At 38.0% G+C, this 17,773-nt stretch overlaps 1 protein-coding gene across 2 annotated transcripts in view; it reads left to right on the top strand.

Moving 5' to 3' along the window:
- LOC147255700 (chemokine-like protein TAFA-1) overlaps positions 1 to 17,574 on the top strand; it is a 34,874-nt gene extending 17,300 nt beyond the window's left edge. For both annotated transcript variants that reach the window (XM_086212615.1, XM_086212614.1), the window contains exons 3-6: positions 12,050 to 12,190; positions 13,211 to 13,335; positions 13,500 to 13,566; positions 14,081 to 17,574. In XM_086212615.1, coding sequence (XP_086068741.1) covers positions 12,050 to 12,190; positions 13,211 to 13,335; positions 13,500 to 13,532 — 299 coding nt within the window. In that variant the 3' untranslated portion in view covers positions 13,533 to 13,566; positions 14,081 to 17,574. The remainder of the gene's footprint in view (positions 1 to 12,049; positions 12,191 to 13,210; positions 13,336 to 13,499; positions 13,567 to 14,080) is intronic.
- The last annotated feature ends 199 nt before the right edge of the window (positions 17,575 to 17,773 follow it).

Here is a 17,773-nt window from a genome sequence, read left to right as displayed (position 1 = left end):
GCTTTTCTTCCCTTTGAATCAAATTCTTTCATCAGAGCCGACGATCTAAAAATATGAAATACCAGTCCTGGATGTTTGCCAGTAAAGGAAAGGGTTAGATAAGCAAGCAGGTGCAGCTTGACATTTAAAAAGGAATGACATTGCCTTGACAGAATAAATTTTTTATATAGTAATTTCTCTGTTTGACCATTAAAGAAAACACAAAAAACCCCAAAACAAAACAGACGGGTGTGTGCAGCAAGAGAATTATGTGGAGGGTGGCTCTTTAGATGTATTTAATGGACATGAAAGCTGCTGTAATGGCTGTCGTACACTACATCACTGTCATGCTCAACAAGCAACACATCTCCCACCACAAGAAGCAAATGGCTGTGGGCGTTTTTCATCCTATTCCTTGAAAGTCAGAACAGCATTTAATGCCCTTGATCAGTCCCAGTCTTGCAGCGTCCTGGTCCTGAGTCTTGTGTGACAACACAGTCGACAGGCTTCGAGGCTCGCATGCAAATACAGAAGCCATCTCCTTACTCGCTGCTTCCTCTGTTCCATGCAGTTTTCATGCATCCTAAAACAACACCAGCTCTGCTCTGTGAGTCATCATTTTGCATTTCAATAAAGTATCACTCATTTTTGGCCTACTGCAAAGGACCAATCTTTTGTGCTCTTTGTGTGACATGTTGTCAAAACCACCAGCCCTATTTCATGAATTTCCATGCATTTATTTGTCATGGACAACACTTTTGTGAAAGTAGCAATTGGTGGATTTCTTTGCTTGTAAATTGTTTTGATTCTTCTCTTCCTGCATGTGCATGCTCTCTCTCTCTTTCTCTCTCTCTCTCTCTCTCTCTCTCTCTCTTTCTCTCTCTTACACACAGATATAAAGCAGAATACACACAGGTCACAGAAACAAAACAAAACCTTTATCATCTGAAGGTTTTCTGAAGTACTGTTAATTCCCAAAACAATTTAAACTCTCAGATTTCCCCATGCATGTTGTAATCGTGTACGCCAACACGTCATCCCTCTATGTTTGCTTCAAAACAAATTTGTCTCACAGTTTATCAAGCAATATGTCACTCACTTTCACCCCAGAATTTATGTCTGGAACAACAGTACAACTGGGACTTCAGATGTTTTCACAGAAGGCAGAAAAAAAGTCACTCAATTTGGCACCATGCAGTCACATGTTTTGTGCCTCTCACTGTCTTCCATCTGCATTAATTTGACATTCTCTAATCTGGCATTCCCATTTCCTGTCAGCGACAGAACCACTGTAGCCTGCTGGCTTGGATGTCTGTAGAGAGCACGCACAGAGAAAGTGGAGCCTATTATGGGTCACCTTGGATGCATTTCTCATTAAAAGGTGACAGGCATGCTGCTATAAAACATGGACTGCTGTGGTTTGAAGATCAGGTCCTGCTGTCTCCTGTAAATGACTTTCAAACTAACAAATAAATAACCACAGGTCAAACAGACTCTGAGTTTGTAGGGACCCACATGTCCCACAGACTCATAAAGACTGGTTATATGTTGACTCTGGACTACATAATACGTGGTTTAAGCTCTTGTATGGCTTTGTCATCCCGCAAATGCGTCACCAAAACACGCTGGCAACAGAGCTTCAGTGTAACTGTAGAGAGTTTATTTTTTGTTCTTGCAAATTACTCTGGAGTTGGATGCCATGATTAATCTGGAAATTTGAACACAATTTAATCACATGACTAAGTGCTGATATTAATTCCAGTGTCTGTCCTTGACAGCAGGAAGGACAACGCTTTAGCAAAGTGTGAATTGTTGGATGTTTCAAACACGTTTGAAAAAAGGGAAAAAAGAAAAAGACTCCTCAAACCAATTTTCCTGCATTTCCTTTTCTAACATCACACATTAATTTCTTTTGTGCAAAACCAATACAATTAAACAGAAGGATTTTAATATTGTGAATAATCAGGATTATGGTGATTATTGTAACTATATGTTTCTTAATAAATTTACAGTGCTGATAATTATACTGTAAAGCAGAAGAGAACTCAGAACAGATCATGGCGTGGTAATGACTCGCATGGGAGGAAATGTGACATTACCAAGTAGATCAGTCCCAGATGTTGCAGTCCATGTCACCATGACATGCTTTTATATTCCTAGTGAAATGCATCTCAGGCTATGTTGTAAGGTATGTAACACCGAAGCATAAATCAGGCTGAAGGAGTTGTCACACACTTATCAAGATATATCACTACATGACACTTAAATGTGTGTGCGTGTGTGTGTGTGTGTGTGTGTGTGTGTGTGTGTGTGTGTGTGTGTGTGTGTGTGTGAGAGAGAGAGAGTGTGCACACTCAGAACAGGATGAGCACATTGTGCCACTGGCTGCCAATCACTGGGATCCAAATCCCCAGGTGGCAGGAAGGTTGCCTGCTAAATTGAGTCCCTTAGGCTTTCCATTAAGTTTATGTGCAACTGCTCTCAGAGCTGGCCTCTAAGTCATATGTTATATTCAATCATTTGAATGATTAAGTTTCCCCAAAAACGATATATGGTGTAAGGAATCTCTTTATAAATTGCTCATATTCTATTTTTTCATGTACTACAGTTCGACACACAATGTGAACAGCTGGAACAGATGGCGGAGAAGTGTCGCCATTCAGACAGTATACTTGCTATCAGCATCTCCAGAGATAACCACACAGTCTGGACTCATTACTGTTGACGGCTAGTTATTGCAAACTTATTGCATTGTGACATTTCTATTGAGATTGACTTACCATTCTCTCGTGAGGCAATGGCTGTTTTATCACGATTGAAGAACTATTTACTGGTCCCACAAGAACTCTGTTCACATTCATTAGGTAGGCAGAACCGCAGATCCACAGAAATTCAGAGTCTGCACGACACGTTCGTGTCATGCATGATTTCACAGCATCTGCCTTCATTCAGGCTTGCTGTCCATAACTCATCAGATTTCGGGCTTCCGGTGTGACTCATTGTGGTGTGAGCGTCAACTCAATGGCTCTCACTCTTCATCCAGCAGCTGAGACACTGCTGATGCCAGGTGTTGTTATTTGTGTAGATAACAGTATTACAGCAACGTACACTGACAAATTTCCATGTGGTACTTGGTAACAAAGCAGATCCCTCTGAGAAGTTGCTAGTGTATCGGTAGGCTTGTGACGGTTTTTCTCTAAAGCTCTTAACTCTCACTGTTGAATAACTGTCAACACTCGGTTACATCTTGATTTGCAGATATAAATGAAGCTTTAATTTCATGAGAAATTTAAAACCAACAGCTTGATGATATCAAACTGAATCCTGACCAAATTTTATCTGGTGTGATGTCGTATTTAATGTTATTAAATGTCAAACAACACTGGTGGACATACATTTTAATAAAAAAAAAAAAAATCAATCCCATAATGTGAAAGTCACCATGCTGTCACAAATGACATCTGCTACATAGCTCTGCTCTGCTTTTCAAATAATTTTTAAAGATCTTATATTCACAGTTGGGAATCAAAGTTGATTCTTGACTTCAGTAACCGCAGTTGAGTAAATTTGAAACTTGAAAGTGATTTGTCTCTACTGAGAGTAGGGTTTTATGGTTTTGAGGAGTGGCCTGGTACAAGAAGTAAAATACAAGATTCGAGTACATTCAAATCTGTTTATTTACAAAATTTACTTTGACTCAAAGAACTTGTTCATTTGACAGCTCACTTGAAAAAGTACTTTCCCATTTTGAACATTTCCTTTTTTAAAAAAAAAAGGTTAACACTGAGCAGTTGATAAGGTTCCCACCTTTTGCTGTTTCTCACTTCCACATTAAACACCTTCTTTTTCTTTCATCTCTTACATGGTTTTGTGCTGTTATTTCGAAGCTAGCCTCTTGTCCCTGAAAGCATCACTAGACACTAGCAGCTCAAATTACACAGTGCAAAAACAGAGGTAACCGGAGAAGGAATGAAAGGATCAGGATACTGCACTGCACAGGTCAGTGAACTAATGAATAATATAATGATCAAATCTGTATCACCATTCAAACAATTGTTGTAACCTGGCTCAAATACATTATGTAGAACAGGCTATTTTTTTTCACAGACAGTATTTAGACAGTTATTTAATTTTAAATGTTAAAAAAATGGAAAAATTCAAAGAAAACACTCATGGGTGAAAAGTCATTTAAGAGCTCACTGTAAATCAAATATAAATTTTGAACATCAACTCCATCTGCATCTTTTTCATGAATTATGACAGTACATTTCTGAATGCACATTTTTTTGGTGAGATTATATTCTGCATTTTAATGTAGTTAACCAAAAACAAACAAAAACAACCCCATCCCAACAATAATTTGAATCACAGAGCTCTAAGAAGACCCTTTACCTGTAAAACTCTCCTCTTTCTACCTCCCTCAGAAAAGCATCCTTTAATCTGCTCAACTGTTAAATTCTTGGCTCAATGCTCCAAGACATTGTGTGACTGTTTCTGATTGCTGTTCAATGGCTCAATAGAGATTTAATGCAGCTTGATGGTCTCTGCAGTCCTCAGATTGGAATTTTCTGGATGTTCCTTGAGACAGTACTTTAGTGGTTGTGGTTCCTAAAGTTTAGCCATCTCTTCCCCTGAACCTAGAAGAAGAAGAACTGTTGAATTGGACACAATTAAGAGCCAGATCAAGGGCAGTAGAAGCCTTTCTTTTGACTGGGAAGATTTATGGGATGGCCTATGATCCTATAATTTGCATTTTCTTTTAAATTGCATGTTTGTATTATGATTTTTTCTGTCCTATGTCTGCTCTCAAAAAGTACTGCGCATCAGTAGAATCAAGAAGAGTTGAGTAAAATTAGAAATAAAGAGAAATTAAATATTCAATTATTTTTCATTTCATGTTGATTTTATTGTATCAAAAGTCAACATTTTCAAAGATGGTTGTCTCCATATTGTTAATCTATTTGTCTATATCATATTAATTCTAGTGTCACTGACTGTAATCGTCTCTTTATGCTCATGGATGATTTAGAACAACTCAACACTTTATAGATTTACGTATATGTTTTTGATATTGAATCAAAAACTGCAGAGAGCCTAAAGCGAGCTGTGGAATAAATGTGGAGTAAAAATATCACAGTCTATTATTCACCTCTGAAATGTGGTGGTTTAGAAATAAGCAGACCTATAATGTAGAAATACCAGTGAATCTTTGAATTTTGTATTGTTTAGTGTATTCAGACATGCATTTTGTTGACTTATCCACTTTTTTCACTTTCGATTGTCTTATTGATTCTCTCGTGATTTGTGTACTGTTGCTCGTTTTATTTGTTTCTGTACTAATTTAGTTGTTGCATACATTTTTAACTTGCCCAGCCATCGCTTTTTTTGATTTTAAGTGCTTCGTGGCTCAGTATGTGCAACAAGTCCATCCATCCATCCATTTTCTTCCACTTATCCTGTTAAGGATCGCGGCCACCTCTCGCCCAGGCGGGGTTCACCCTGGACAGGTCGCCAGTCCATCGCAGGGCCAACACAAATAGACAGACAACCATTCTAACTCATAGTCACACCTACGGCTACCATTTGTATGTCTTTGGACTGTGGGAGGAAGCTGGAGTACCAGAGAGAACCCACACAGGCACAGGGAGAACATGCAGACTCCACACAGAAAGATCCTTTACCTGAACTGGTACTCGAACCGGGAACCCTCTTGCTGTGAGGTGACAGTGCTGACCACTGCACCACCATGCCACCCTGTGCAACAAGTGCTCTATAAAGACAAATTTTATTCACTTATATTTTGATAATGTCCTTACCATGTTGACTTGACCACTTTGGAAATGTTAAAATTTCTGTGCATGAATTTTTTTTCTAGATTTGCCTTCTTCACTAAATCCAACGTAAGTGCTTGAATTGAGCCTCCTCTTGAAGGTGTTTCTAATATTTTGTTTCGATTTTTTTTTTATTTGCCATTGAATGAAACAGCTATTAAATGAAATAATGCCACCGGAAAACGTTCTCATCCTATGACATCAAATCGTGACTAGAATGCTTAGTCTTGTATAAATCATAATAATGGGGAGCAACATTTCAAATCTATTGAATTCATGTGTGTCTCCCTTTGGTCAGAGAAGATTCTTTTTACAAAACCCAAGTCAAGACACAAAATAATTACAGGCAACACTAAGACCAGATAGATTTGAGCTTTGGAGCTCCACAATAAATGCAGCAGATGTTCTTTGGAGGGAAGTGCTTTTTTTCTCCATCCAGCCAGAGAAATCGAAAGCCAGGAAATAAATCTACATCCAAAAACAATCCAAAAAAACATGACAGACGTCTTGCAGCACACAGATTTCAGCTCTTTTTAGACCTACAAATGAGTCGTGCCTTGTTGGGAGTTAGAAGGTGGTGATTTCCTGACAGGCTTTGTTTCTTGGCTGAAAGTAATGAAAAGGCAGGCGCACAGTGCATGGCAAAACAATAAACAAAAACAGGGCAGTTCCAGTTGAGACCCTCTGATTCTCTATCACCTCTGACCTGACGAATGACAATTCCTGCGTGACCCTTGTTCTCTGTCAATCAAACTCTTAGTGGAGAGGCGACGCACAAACTATGAAGCTGTTTGTGATTTAGGAGACTGGCTTTGTTCATTGTTGCTGATAATGAAGGGAAAATGGAAATAGAGAAAACAATTATACCCTTCCACGGCTTTCAGGCCTCACTTGATTAGAATGTTCATCTCCAGCCATGTTATTCTCCGTCTCCCTCTGAAATATTTATAATGCAAAGATGGGATATTGGAGCATGCGGTGTGTTGTACTTGCAGGCTGAAATCATGGGCGGACTTGAAGAGTGCACGTCTGTGTTTTTTTTCTTTTGTTTAAAGGTACCCAGAACACCTGGCAGCTGGAAATACCACACTGATTTGCATTTTTATTTTATTGTAATGTATTCTTCAGAGGTGATGATTTCCAAATATAGAACATCCCGATTCTTTGCTTTGTTGCTACCAACAAGCAATGCAAGTTAATTCTGTTGAGTAGTGTGTTTTTTAATAGATCAAAGAGGGAATCTGGGGCTGTCTTATGCAATTAAGGAGATGCATTAAGAAGAACAAACCCCTGTGGGCTGTTGTTTTCAAATGATGCCCGACTGCTTCCACTGGTACATGACGATTAATGCTGTTCAGACATGCCCTTTTGTTGAGTGCACCAGACAGCAGGTAAAATTCTTCTAGACCAACTGCAAGATCTGGATACTCTTTAGTTAAACCGAAGGTTGTTGAGGGTTTTTTTTTTTTGGAAGTATGAACCCATGAGGCATGAGAACCCAGCCAAAGGCAGCAAACCTGACAAGAAGAGGAGAAACAACACCTTTCTTTTTCCTTTTCCTCTAATTTAAAGCATTTTTATTCTCAATTAACACCTTGATCTCAGCTTTACACTCTATCTGTTGATTAATACTTGTTATTTACGTGACAACAAGTTGGTCTGCATCCAGGCACTCTGATGTTTGTACATTTGGGAGACAAAAATAAATCCTGGAGTTAGCAACCATGAACTTTATTCCAATCTACTGCTGAGTTTTATCCACACAAGAGAGAAGATTATGGTAACTCTGTGATGGTAGAAATAAGTGATCTACTTCCATCCTGCAGGTCAAGTGGGGATGTGTTGGCTAATCCCCACAGGAGCTCGCATGATGGCCCAATTACATCTAGAAACTCACTCAGAACACTCTCTCTCTCTCTCTCTCTCTCTCTCTCTCTCTCTCTCTCTCTCTCTCCCTCTCTTTCCCTCCCTCCCTCAAGAGTTAAAGCTACTTTATGGCTCAGTTGGCTTTGGTTTGAAGCTGCGGATTGAAATAATATTTGACATAACAAAACACTATCCATCTGAAAATTGTTGCTTTCACACTAGGTTACACCTCATTAGACCCCCACTTAGGATTTATATCGTCAGCATACAAAAATCTTCACATGCTGATTTTAAAGAATGAATGTATGCTTCACTAACCCTGTAGTCATTACGATTCATTGTCATAAAATTTTTGTGGGCTTGTCTTCAGGGCTTAAATAAAAAAATAAAAAAAAACACCTGAATTTTACACATTTAGTGTAAGACTGCACAATTAATCTAAATTAATTGAAATATGACCTATTGCACTGCACTTTTGAATGGCAGGAAAACTGAATATGTGTTAAGGCTAATTGTGTCTGAAAATAACATTGTGAATTATGTTACTGTGGTGCTGCAGAGATGTCCTATCTACACATTATTTTCTGCAGACTGAAGAAAATACTTTGTTTCCTGCAGAACACTGTAGTGAGAAGGTAAATGATGACAATGATTTTAAAAAAAGAGAGAGAATGATGATGCGAATATTAACATTCATTCAAAATAATCGTGGCTCGATTTTGTTTTTGGTTGTTGTTTTTTTTTTTCAAAAACATGCAGCCTTAGTTTAGGTAAATCAGTATTATATGTATTTACATATTGGGCACAAATGTTTTCATTAAAAAAATTGTTTTATTATATTACATAAAACCAACGACCCGGACCAACCGGATAAGCGGAGGACGACAGCGACGACGACGACGATATTACATAAAACGAATGAAGAATTTCAAAGTTTCACCACAGCTATGGTGACTTGCGTTGCTCTCATCTGGGCTGTTTGGTTACTCTTTACTTTAATATATGTTGTATTTTCATATTGGAGTTTTTTTTAACCCAGTTTAATTGTTTTTCACTTGCCAGTATTTGCTGTTAATTGGTTTTGAATATTTTTGGTTTGAATACCTTCATTTTGGACATTTTCAATCTTTTACTATCAGTTAGTTTTTTTGTTTGTTTTCTGTTTGAAATTCAATGTATTGCAAGCCTCAGTTTGTTTTCACATTTTAATACCTTTCTGTTGTTTGACCACCTCAATTTTTGCGTTTGGCTTCTCTCCTTTATTGTTTTTTAAAATTTAACAAATCAGCAACTCCAATAAGCCAAGACAAGGCTTTAATACACAGAAAAATAACGACTAACACAACACACAGGTGGGTATCTAAAAAGTGTGAAAATCAAACATGTTGCAAAGGAGGAACTAACAGGTAAGAGTTCCAAACTTGTGCTTTAGTAAAACACTGCTGTGTCTGTGAATCTGGCTTTTGGATCCATTTCCTGTTTGGTCTCCCTGCCAATCAATCCATGGAACTCCATGGATTTCCATATATATGATTTCATGGGTTTCACATACTGTAGGTATTTCTGTGTTTTCTGAGTGGAAATCACATATGATCCCATGGGTTTCATACTGTATGCAATCCCATAGATCTCACATGAAGTCCCATTGGTTTCACATGAAAACTAAAGAAAACTATATTTAACCCTCTTACTCAATTAAAAAAAAAAGAAATGAAATGAGTGTCTGTTTATCAAAACTGTTGCCAATTCATTATTTTTCCATCAGTAAACATAGCTGGAAAAGCCTTCTATCAACTAAAATAAAGTCACCAGATGAGGAATATGTTTAATTATGATTACCTGGGCTGCAGCGATTCAGTGCTGCTTGTCACTCTAACTGCAGCAGGTTTTCTCTTGAGATAGTGTGCAAGGATGCGTTTTTGCCTCGAAGAAAATATTCTGCATCAGAACAGTCTCGAAAATCAAAATATTCAAATGTAGTAAAGCAATATATGCAAATCTAGCCATGACACATTTCACAAACCAACAGCTCATTGTCAAACATTACTTCAAATCACTTTGCTGGCAATATACCAGATACTTCTTTTGCCTCTCTCTCTCTCTCTCCTCTTTCTGTCTACAACCTCCTTGATCTTGTGTCATGCTGACGGGTGTAATTGTCAGATGGTCCTTTGCCGCACAACTCTCATATGTGGAGAGCCTGAACACAGTGGGTGGGATAGCCCAGCAGTTGAGGTGGGTCGCCTCCACTCGGTCCAGTCCTCTCATCCTTCAGGGCACAGCCAGTCGTTTGGTGATAATTGCACGGTGGAGCCAATGTTCATATTCATGACGACCCTGAAGCAGGCCTCTCCTCCTGTTAATAGACGTCTTTTTTTTCTGTCTGCTCTCGACATCTCTTCATCATCATTTTACATTCAATAAGCTGCAGGGGCCTCGAGTCCTCGAAGGGTGTAAAGCACAGACAGGATTATTCTTTTTTATGTGATGTTATATAGTTTTGTTTCTGCCAGTGCTTGAACGGGGAAAAAAGTGCCAGATCTCCTAATACTCACATATTGGCATCAACTGCAATCAGTTGGTCAAAATATTACACTCCAAATCTCAACAGGGAATAGATAATTGAGTAAATAAGCATAATTTTTTTTTACGTAAAGCAGCAACCTTTCACGAATCCATGCACCTTGTATCTATGCAAAACTACAAATTATTTATTTGTGTGTCTGCTGTTTTGTGCATTTATTGTGCATAGAAATAATTTTGTACTTCAAATTAATCACGTTTTTTAAATTTGTCTGCAGCTGAACAAGCAATGTTAATGCTAAATAACCTGCCAGAAATGTTATCCTGGCTCCAGATGAGCACGAAGCAGCAAGCTAATTGTAGTGGCACTTCCAGCAGCGAGAAGCATGAACATCTGCTGCTACCATGGCCAGCATTGTTACAAACAGTACCAGTAAAGACGAGCGACCCAAACTTGGACCAAGGGTCAAGAATTAAGACAATGCATTGAAGAGTCATTTCCTCTATGTGTGCCTTTATGAGATTAGTGCAGTTTATGGCTGCTTTTTTGTTTTGTTTTGTTTTTTGCCCAATGCTCAACCACATAAATATAGGACCAGTTTTTTTTTGTTTAAAGCAGTATATCTCAAGACAATTTTTGCATTTAAGTGATGGTACTTTCAGATGGACAAAATTGGAGAAAATTACCTTTGCAACAACACAGGAAGTGCAGAATTATCGGTCTGGGTTCACTGTGGTAATGCAAACTTCCTTTTCCTACCCAATTAATAGACGTTTTACAGCCACGCTAATAATTACCTTCGTCTTGCTTCATGCCTCATTCGTTACTTGGCACCGGGTCTTGGCTTTTACAACAGAGCATTAAGACTGCATTGTGGAAAAAAAAGTTTTCTTTAAGACTTTAAGAAAAAAGTTGCAAAATTATGAGGATAAAGTCATAGTTTTAAGAGGAAAAAAAGGATAATATTACAGTACCTACAACAGAACTACATTACAGATGAGAGCACAAGTGGCCTTTTTGGCAACCTGTCTCCAGTGCCTTGCCTCACACTTATAAATAGAAGAAATATCTTCTATATTCTTTTTGAAGTCCCGACACTGATGATAACATGGTGCTGATGTGCCATCATATTAAGTATTTTCTCTCCATAGAGTCCTCCAAAACCCATGCAGGGAATTGCTGTATGGAAGCTGTACAGTACAACAAGAAAGTACAGGATGCACCTGGGTCTTTCACAGTCTGAATCTTTGCCATGCCATATATGGGCAACCTTTGGGTTGCCAATGAAGCTGTTACTTCTGGACACTGTGCTGATTGGGCTAGTTTTTTTTTAATCTATTTTTTCCCTATCCTTTTCAAGTTGCACCTTTAAATGGTTTATGAACCTGTGGGTAATATTAGCAAATGTTTTGGGAACATTTCTTGCTAGCTTGGGATCTTCTGTGGGTGGGTCTGTGCTCAGGGTTATCCAGAGTGTCCTAAAGCCCTGTATTACCTTGGTACTCCGTGATTGGTGACCTTGGGTAATGCAATTTTTAGAGAACTATCATCTGTTGAGAATATGCAAGAAAAAGTTGTGGTACACCATAAGGTTGAATTTCTAGTACTGCATGAGTACTGAAATAAACCCGTAAGGGCACTGTATGAAATACATGCCAACACACAGTAACCCCACCCCCCAAGAAAATTCTGAGTATTCAGAATTATCAGGGCAAATATGAAAATTGGAGAAAATTCAATCATAAAAAGGCGTTCAAACACTGTCAAAAAGCAAAAATATTGCTATGTTAGGTCACCCATGAGATGCTGACTTAATGTAGTCTGTCTTTTTTCTTCTTCTTCTTATCAGAGGGAGGCACATGTGAAGTAATTGCTGCTCACAGATGCTGTAATAAGAATCGTATTGAGGAGCGGTCACAGACAGTCAAGTGTTCTTGTCTGCCAGGGAAGGTGGCTGGAACCACTAGAAACAGACCTTCATGTGTCGATGGTGAGTATTATAAAAGTTAAATTTTAGGTTTTACTACAGGGAAGAAAAAATGTTTTTATATTCAGTTAACTTAATATACTGTATGTATTAAACACAAAATGAAATCCTGTCACAAAAAATTGCTATGTTTTCTAAACATACGGAGATTCATACAAACGTAAACTTAAGCCACCAAAGCTATGCCTTGTCCTAGATAAAATTAACATTACGTGGGATTATGTTCCATCCAAATTCCGCGGCTGACAGCAGAAAGTGTCTGCAGGGGTAACAACAGATAGTCAAACACAACTGCTGAAGGTAACACACCTCGGGGAAGGGTAAAGAAATGAAACATAACATAAAGCAAAGAGAAGGGAGAGAAAATGTCTGTTGATTGCGTGTGAACCTTTTAGGTGTTTTACGAGGGTTTTATACATGCTTTGTCAAATGGCTGCTACATGTTCTCGGTCTCTTGCAAGGAATGGATTTTGTGCACGACTGACACAACTAAAACACAGATTGGCTTTGGGAAAACCTCACACCTGCAGCATTTATTGTAAATCCTTTAGCAAATTTTCTTGCAATCTTTGAGCTGACTGGGAGAATTGGAAGTCTGTCTGTGTCAGCTCTGACAGATTCTTTCCCTCCATCACACATTACTAACCATTTACTGTCTACTTACCCTGTATTTAAGGCAATTTTCTTTCTTGATGGCAGTGATGTGGTGTGCATTAAACTCAAGTCACATTCACACTTACCGATCAATTGAAAAGCCTCAGTTCCACCCTCTGCATTCATGTATAATTGCATCTAATAAAGAAATATTGTAATAGCCACCCTTTTTTGCACTGAAACATGTTGTCCAGAGCACATACATTACTTACTGCCAACTTTCACATCTTTCACAAATGTTTGATAATAAGGATAAGATACCCCCACTCAATGGCAATCTATGTCGAACATGGCTGGATGTGCTATCTGGTTTTGTGCTCAGTATGATGTTACCTACATCACCATTTCTCTTGTCTTTGTTGCCTGTAGCATCCATAGTAATTGGGAAGTGGTGGTGTGAGATGGAGCCTTGCCTGGAGGGAGAAGAATGCAAGACGCTACCTGACAACTCAGGCTGGATGTGCTACGCAGGAAACAAGATCAAAACCACGAGGGTAAGATAACCTCTCTTGACCTTGGGAAACAAGATGTTTATTGCAGAAAAGTGAGAGAGGAGAGTGCAGTGCTGAAACACTGGCATTAGCATCACTGGCACTGAATTTCAATACAGTGCTGACTTGTTCGCTAACTAATTTTCTCGATTTCTTTTTAATGTCAGAACACTCAGCCATACACAACATCAACATACTGACACTTAGTTGGAAGGATGCAGGAGAACGTCTCTGGTAAGATGTTTATCCACAGGTTAGCCTCATTATTCACGCTGGGACATTGTTATTGAGTGCTGCGGGTATGATGTATGTTTGCGAGTAAACCAGTAACTTATCATCACCATGGGTTCCCTCGATGAAAACAGGATTATTGTAGAAAATAAATTCTGTGGCAAACCAAGTTTAAGAGATTTAAAGGTTTTGTTTCGTAAACTAATCTTCATAAATCAGCTGCAGTCTTATGATTTTGAAGACTTCAGTGTAAAACCAATACAATCTGTTCAAAAATAATTACTTTGCCACCTTTTTAAAAATGCATATGCAAATTTTAAAAGTGGTAACTACTGGCATATTTCAACCCCAAAAACATTTAAAATGATGAAGCTCATCTTAACCACAGAGGAGGGAACAAGTTGTTTGAGTTTTGAGACACATTCCCTCATCACTCTTTATCAAATCCTTTACTCTTTCAAGTTTGTCATTTCTGTGATGTAAATCTCTCTAAAAATTGACTTCTTTTTTGTTTCAGGGCTGTCACAGGGCCAAGTATGACAAAGACAATGAACTTACTGTTGCTTTAAAAATTGTGAACACTTCTCAGATTAAAGTGTAAAAAGTTGTAGAATACATAAAGCACATCCTGCCCAAGGCTACTGAAAATTCTGATGCTCCGAGCTGCCTGCAGGACCTTCATCATAACCTTGTAATGAATATATTTTCATCATTTTTTCAACTTTGAGATGGAACGTGTCTGTGCATTTGGATTAATATCCAGAGATCATCTTACATCGTTCTTCAGACATCTGTAAAAAGACGTCTACGACGAAGCACCAAACGAGAGAATACATGAAAGGCAAGGGAATGAGCGTGAAAAGTATTTGAGTTGACAGCCCTCAGGATTTTCCTTTTTTTTAATATTGTATGAGGAAAAATTGTACATGAATTGTTTGTCTTTTATTGTGTACAAGATTTTTATTTTTGGTGGTGTTGAAAAAAAAATCATTTGAGTCCCTGAATGCAGTCACAAACCCAAGCCCAGCCAAGTTTGGAAGATATAAAGGATATGCCATTAAAATGAAACAGATGTCTTGTGAAGGAGATGATTTACACATACAGCTTGTGAGTCTTTCATTCTTTACATCTTTCCATTTGTTTGTCGGTAATCATATGCCTGTGACCACCTCTTAAACGGCTTTACCAGTTGATCCTGGTAACACGTCAGCTACCCTGAAAATGACTGATTCACCAAAAATGTGATACCAGTAAGTTGTTTTCAGTACTTGAAATGCCTTATTTGTGTCAAATCATTTAAATGATGATATTGTACATTTGAAGCTGAATCTATCCATAGTTGCTGAAATTTCATTAAAGTAATTGTTCCTGGAGCCTCACTAAAGTGAGCGCATCTTTACCAGCTCCCTCACGTGTGTCAGTTAGCAGCACTAATCTGATCCCTCCCATTGCTGAAGTCCACTGCTTTAAAGGATTAGTTGTATGCTTTGAAATAGAAATATAATCTGCTGGGAGTTAAATGAGAAGATCAGTATGTTTTAAAGTGATACTTCACCCAAAAATGAACATTTGTTTTTTTGCCTATTAGGTGCTTTGATTTCATGTCGAAGTTTTTTTTTTAACCACTCTTCATTACTTGTCGTTGAATCCAGAATTCCTAAAACACGAACCGCGTCCTAGTTGCTGCAACCTAATGGAGACTTTTGATTAACAGCCGAAAAACTGTAAAAAAAAAAAAAAAAAGAAAGAAAAAGAAAGAAAAAAAAGGCTGTTTACAAACTCTAAAACATATCAAAAAGTATGATCCAGGTCTTCTTGTAATACTCCATAAATACTCTGAGTTAAAAAATATTCAGGTCCTGTTCGTAGATTCAGTCCCAGCTTGTTCAATGGCCAGGGAGTTGTACTCCTCACCATGTAAACATATCTTTCCAGCAGAGGATACCACTTTAAACAGGTTTGGTTTCACTGTCGTTCATCTTTGGGTGACGTATCATTTTAAGTAAAGATTGAACTGAAGACTAAAAGCTCATCATTTACAATGTTTAATTTGATTATATATTGTACTCCTGTTTATTGAGGTGTGAAAAATGATGGGGTTTTTTTTGTTGTTTTTTTTCCAAGTTATTTGCCAAAATTCTCATCTGAAAATCATTGGTTGTGTGTAAGAAAAATGAGGTGTTGCATGGTAATGGCCTATCTTAAAATGAGAAGAATTTGTCCTCCATGGAAACTAACAAGCTCAGTGGTTTAGGCCCCTAAAAGAACCTCATTTTATAATCAGGTAACAAAAGTCCACCAGAGCAGTTCGGGGAATTATGAATGAATCATAGTGCTATTTAATAGCAACAAAGCCTATTAACAGAGGAGGTCTGAGTGGATGGGTCAAAAACACAACGGTATGTAATAAAGGGATTGGTCTTCATTGTCCCCCACTTGTCTTTTTTTTTAAAACACAAATGTGTTTGCCCCCTAAAATTAACCACGTTGTATTTTTTGTGACCATGCCAATTGTAAAGCACTAACTTAAACAGAAATTCTTTCCACACATCACCCAAATGTTTTTTTAATTACCAAAATCACGATTTAGCCACAGTGACACATGTATAAATGTTTTCTTTTTTGTAATTTGTTTTAGAATGCACAAACATACGCATGTTTTGCCAATAACTGCATTGGCATCGGATTTTTTTTTTTTTTTTTTTTTGATGTGTTGTCCACGAGAGGCAAACATGATTTGGCAGACATTCTTTTTTTTTTTTTTTTTTTAAGCTTAAATTTATTAGTCTTTCCAACCTTGCTCCCGACAAGAAAGTAAACAAGAATATTCCAAAAAAATGTTCGTCTCATCCAACTCTCCCTGCATTTTAAGCCTGGCAACCAAGTTATTACACGGAGAAACTCTTGCTCCATGTAATACAGTATAACTCTGCACTCCACACATGGATGAACAAGACTCTCCACTGTATTTACAGCACTTTGATGTAGTATTACAGTGGGGTACTGGCTGTGGCTTTCACTGCCTCTCAGGAATCATTCCAGGAGGAACTCCGGGTGACTGCTGCTGCTGAGAGTATCATCCATCTTCAAGAAAAATGAAAGTTTTTGCTGGACCTTCTGATTCATTCTTCCTCCTGCCCCCTTGTATTCAGCTTTGTTTGAAATCACCTGTCTGTTCATTGCAATGCACCCATCCCCCACCTCTATGAAATATACATACCTATACACGCTTGCTGCCCCCCCACACCAATGTCTCTTGTCATCTGGTTTAAAACTTTAATGTATTTGGTTAAAGTTTCAGTTCACCAATGAACTTCATTATGTTTTAACAGGAATTGAGGGCTTTTATGACACTAGTCTCTTGAAGAATTTATTCATGCACAGAAAAATTGTCTTGTTCGTTATGATGTGATATAGAAGAAGTCCTTCAGTTTCACCTACTTGTCAAAACTGAGCACATCATCATGTTAGATAAAGGATAAACCTCAGTGTTATTTACCAATGTTTTGGGGTGGAAATGGGACACAAATTATTGGAATTGGCACAATATTGAGTAAGAACGATGTGACCAGCAACCGTGGAATTGAAAACTGCCAGTTTGAAATGTAAAAGTGCTTGTTTTTGCAACTGACTGGCTCAGATTTTTTTGTGTGCGTGTGACAACATTATGGAAGGGATCCCTACAGAGCCAGATGTGTGTGAGGGAGGTGAGTTGCCGGAGGAAGAGAATAGTGTAAATTTCATCATCCGAGGAAGAGTGCTGCAAAGAGTTGGTTTGCAGAAAACATAGTTTAGTTTCATGTAAAACAATACAAGAAAAAAAAAGGTTCATGTTTACACATTTTATGTTGCAACAAACAATCTGCCTACAAACAGATGCTGATTGAGGTTTGAATGAAAAAACCTTACTATTGTGCTGGTAGCGACCATTTAGCACAGCATTAGTACTGCTTGACAACTGCAGAGGAAATCTTACGAGCTAAAAAACCTTGTGAAGAGAGAGTGAGAGAGTGAGAGGTGTAGGCTATTATTAGTTGAAAATGTTGTGCTGGTCTGGAATGAATACACATAAAAGCATAGCAGAATAATGGCAGAAACAATCAATAAATAAGCCCTCTATATCTGTGGAGCATTTTAAGTAACACCTGCACCACAGGCCAATGAAATATAAAATAAGAGAAATAAATAGAAACTAATGTTGTGCAGAGAA

This window comes from Aulostomus chinensis, chromosome 9 (genome assembly GCF_037954235.1).
Source record: "Aulostomus chinensis isolate RoL2024-O1b breed Wild chromosome 9, RoL_Achi_v1.0, whole genome shotgun sequence".
NCBI classification, from domain to species: domain Eukaryota; kingdom Metazoa; phylum Chordata; class Actinopteri; order Syngnathiformes; family Aulostomidae; genus Aulostomus; species Aulostomus chinensis.
Note: the sequence above shows the minus strand (reverse complement) of the source record. Positions and strands in the feature narration are given on the sequence as shown.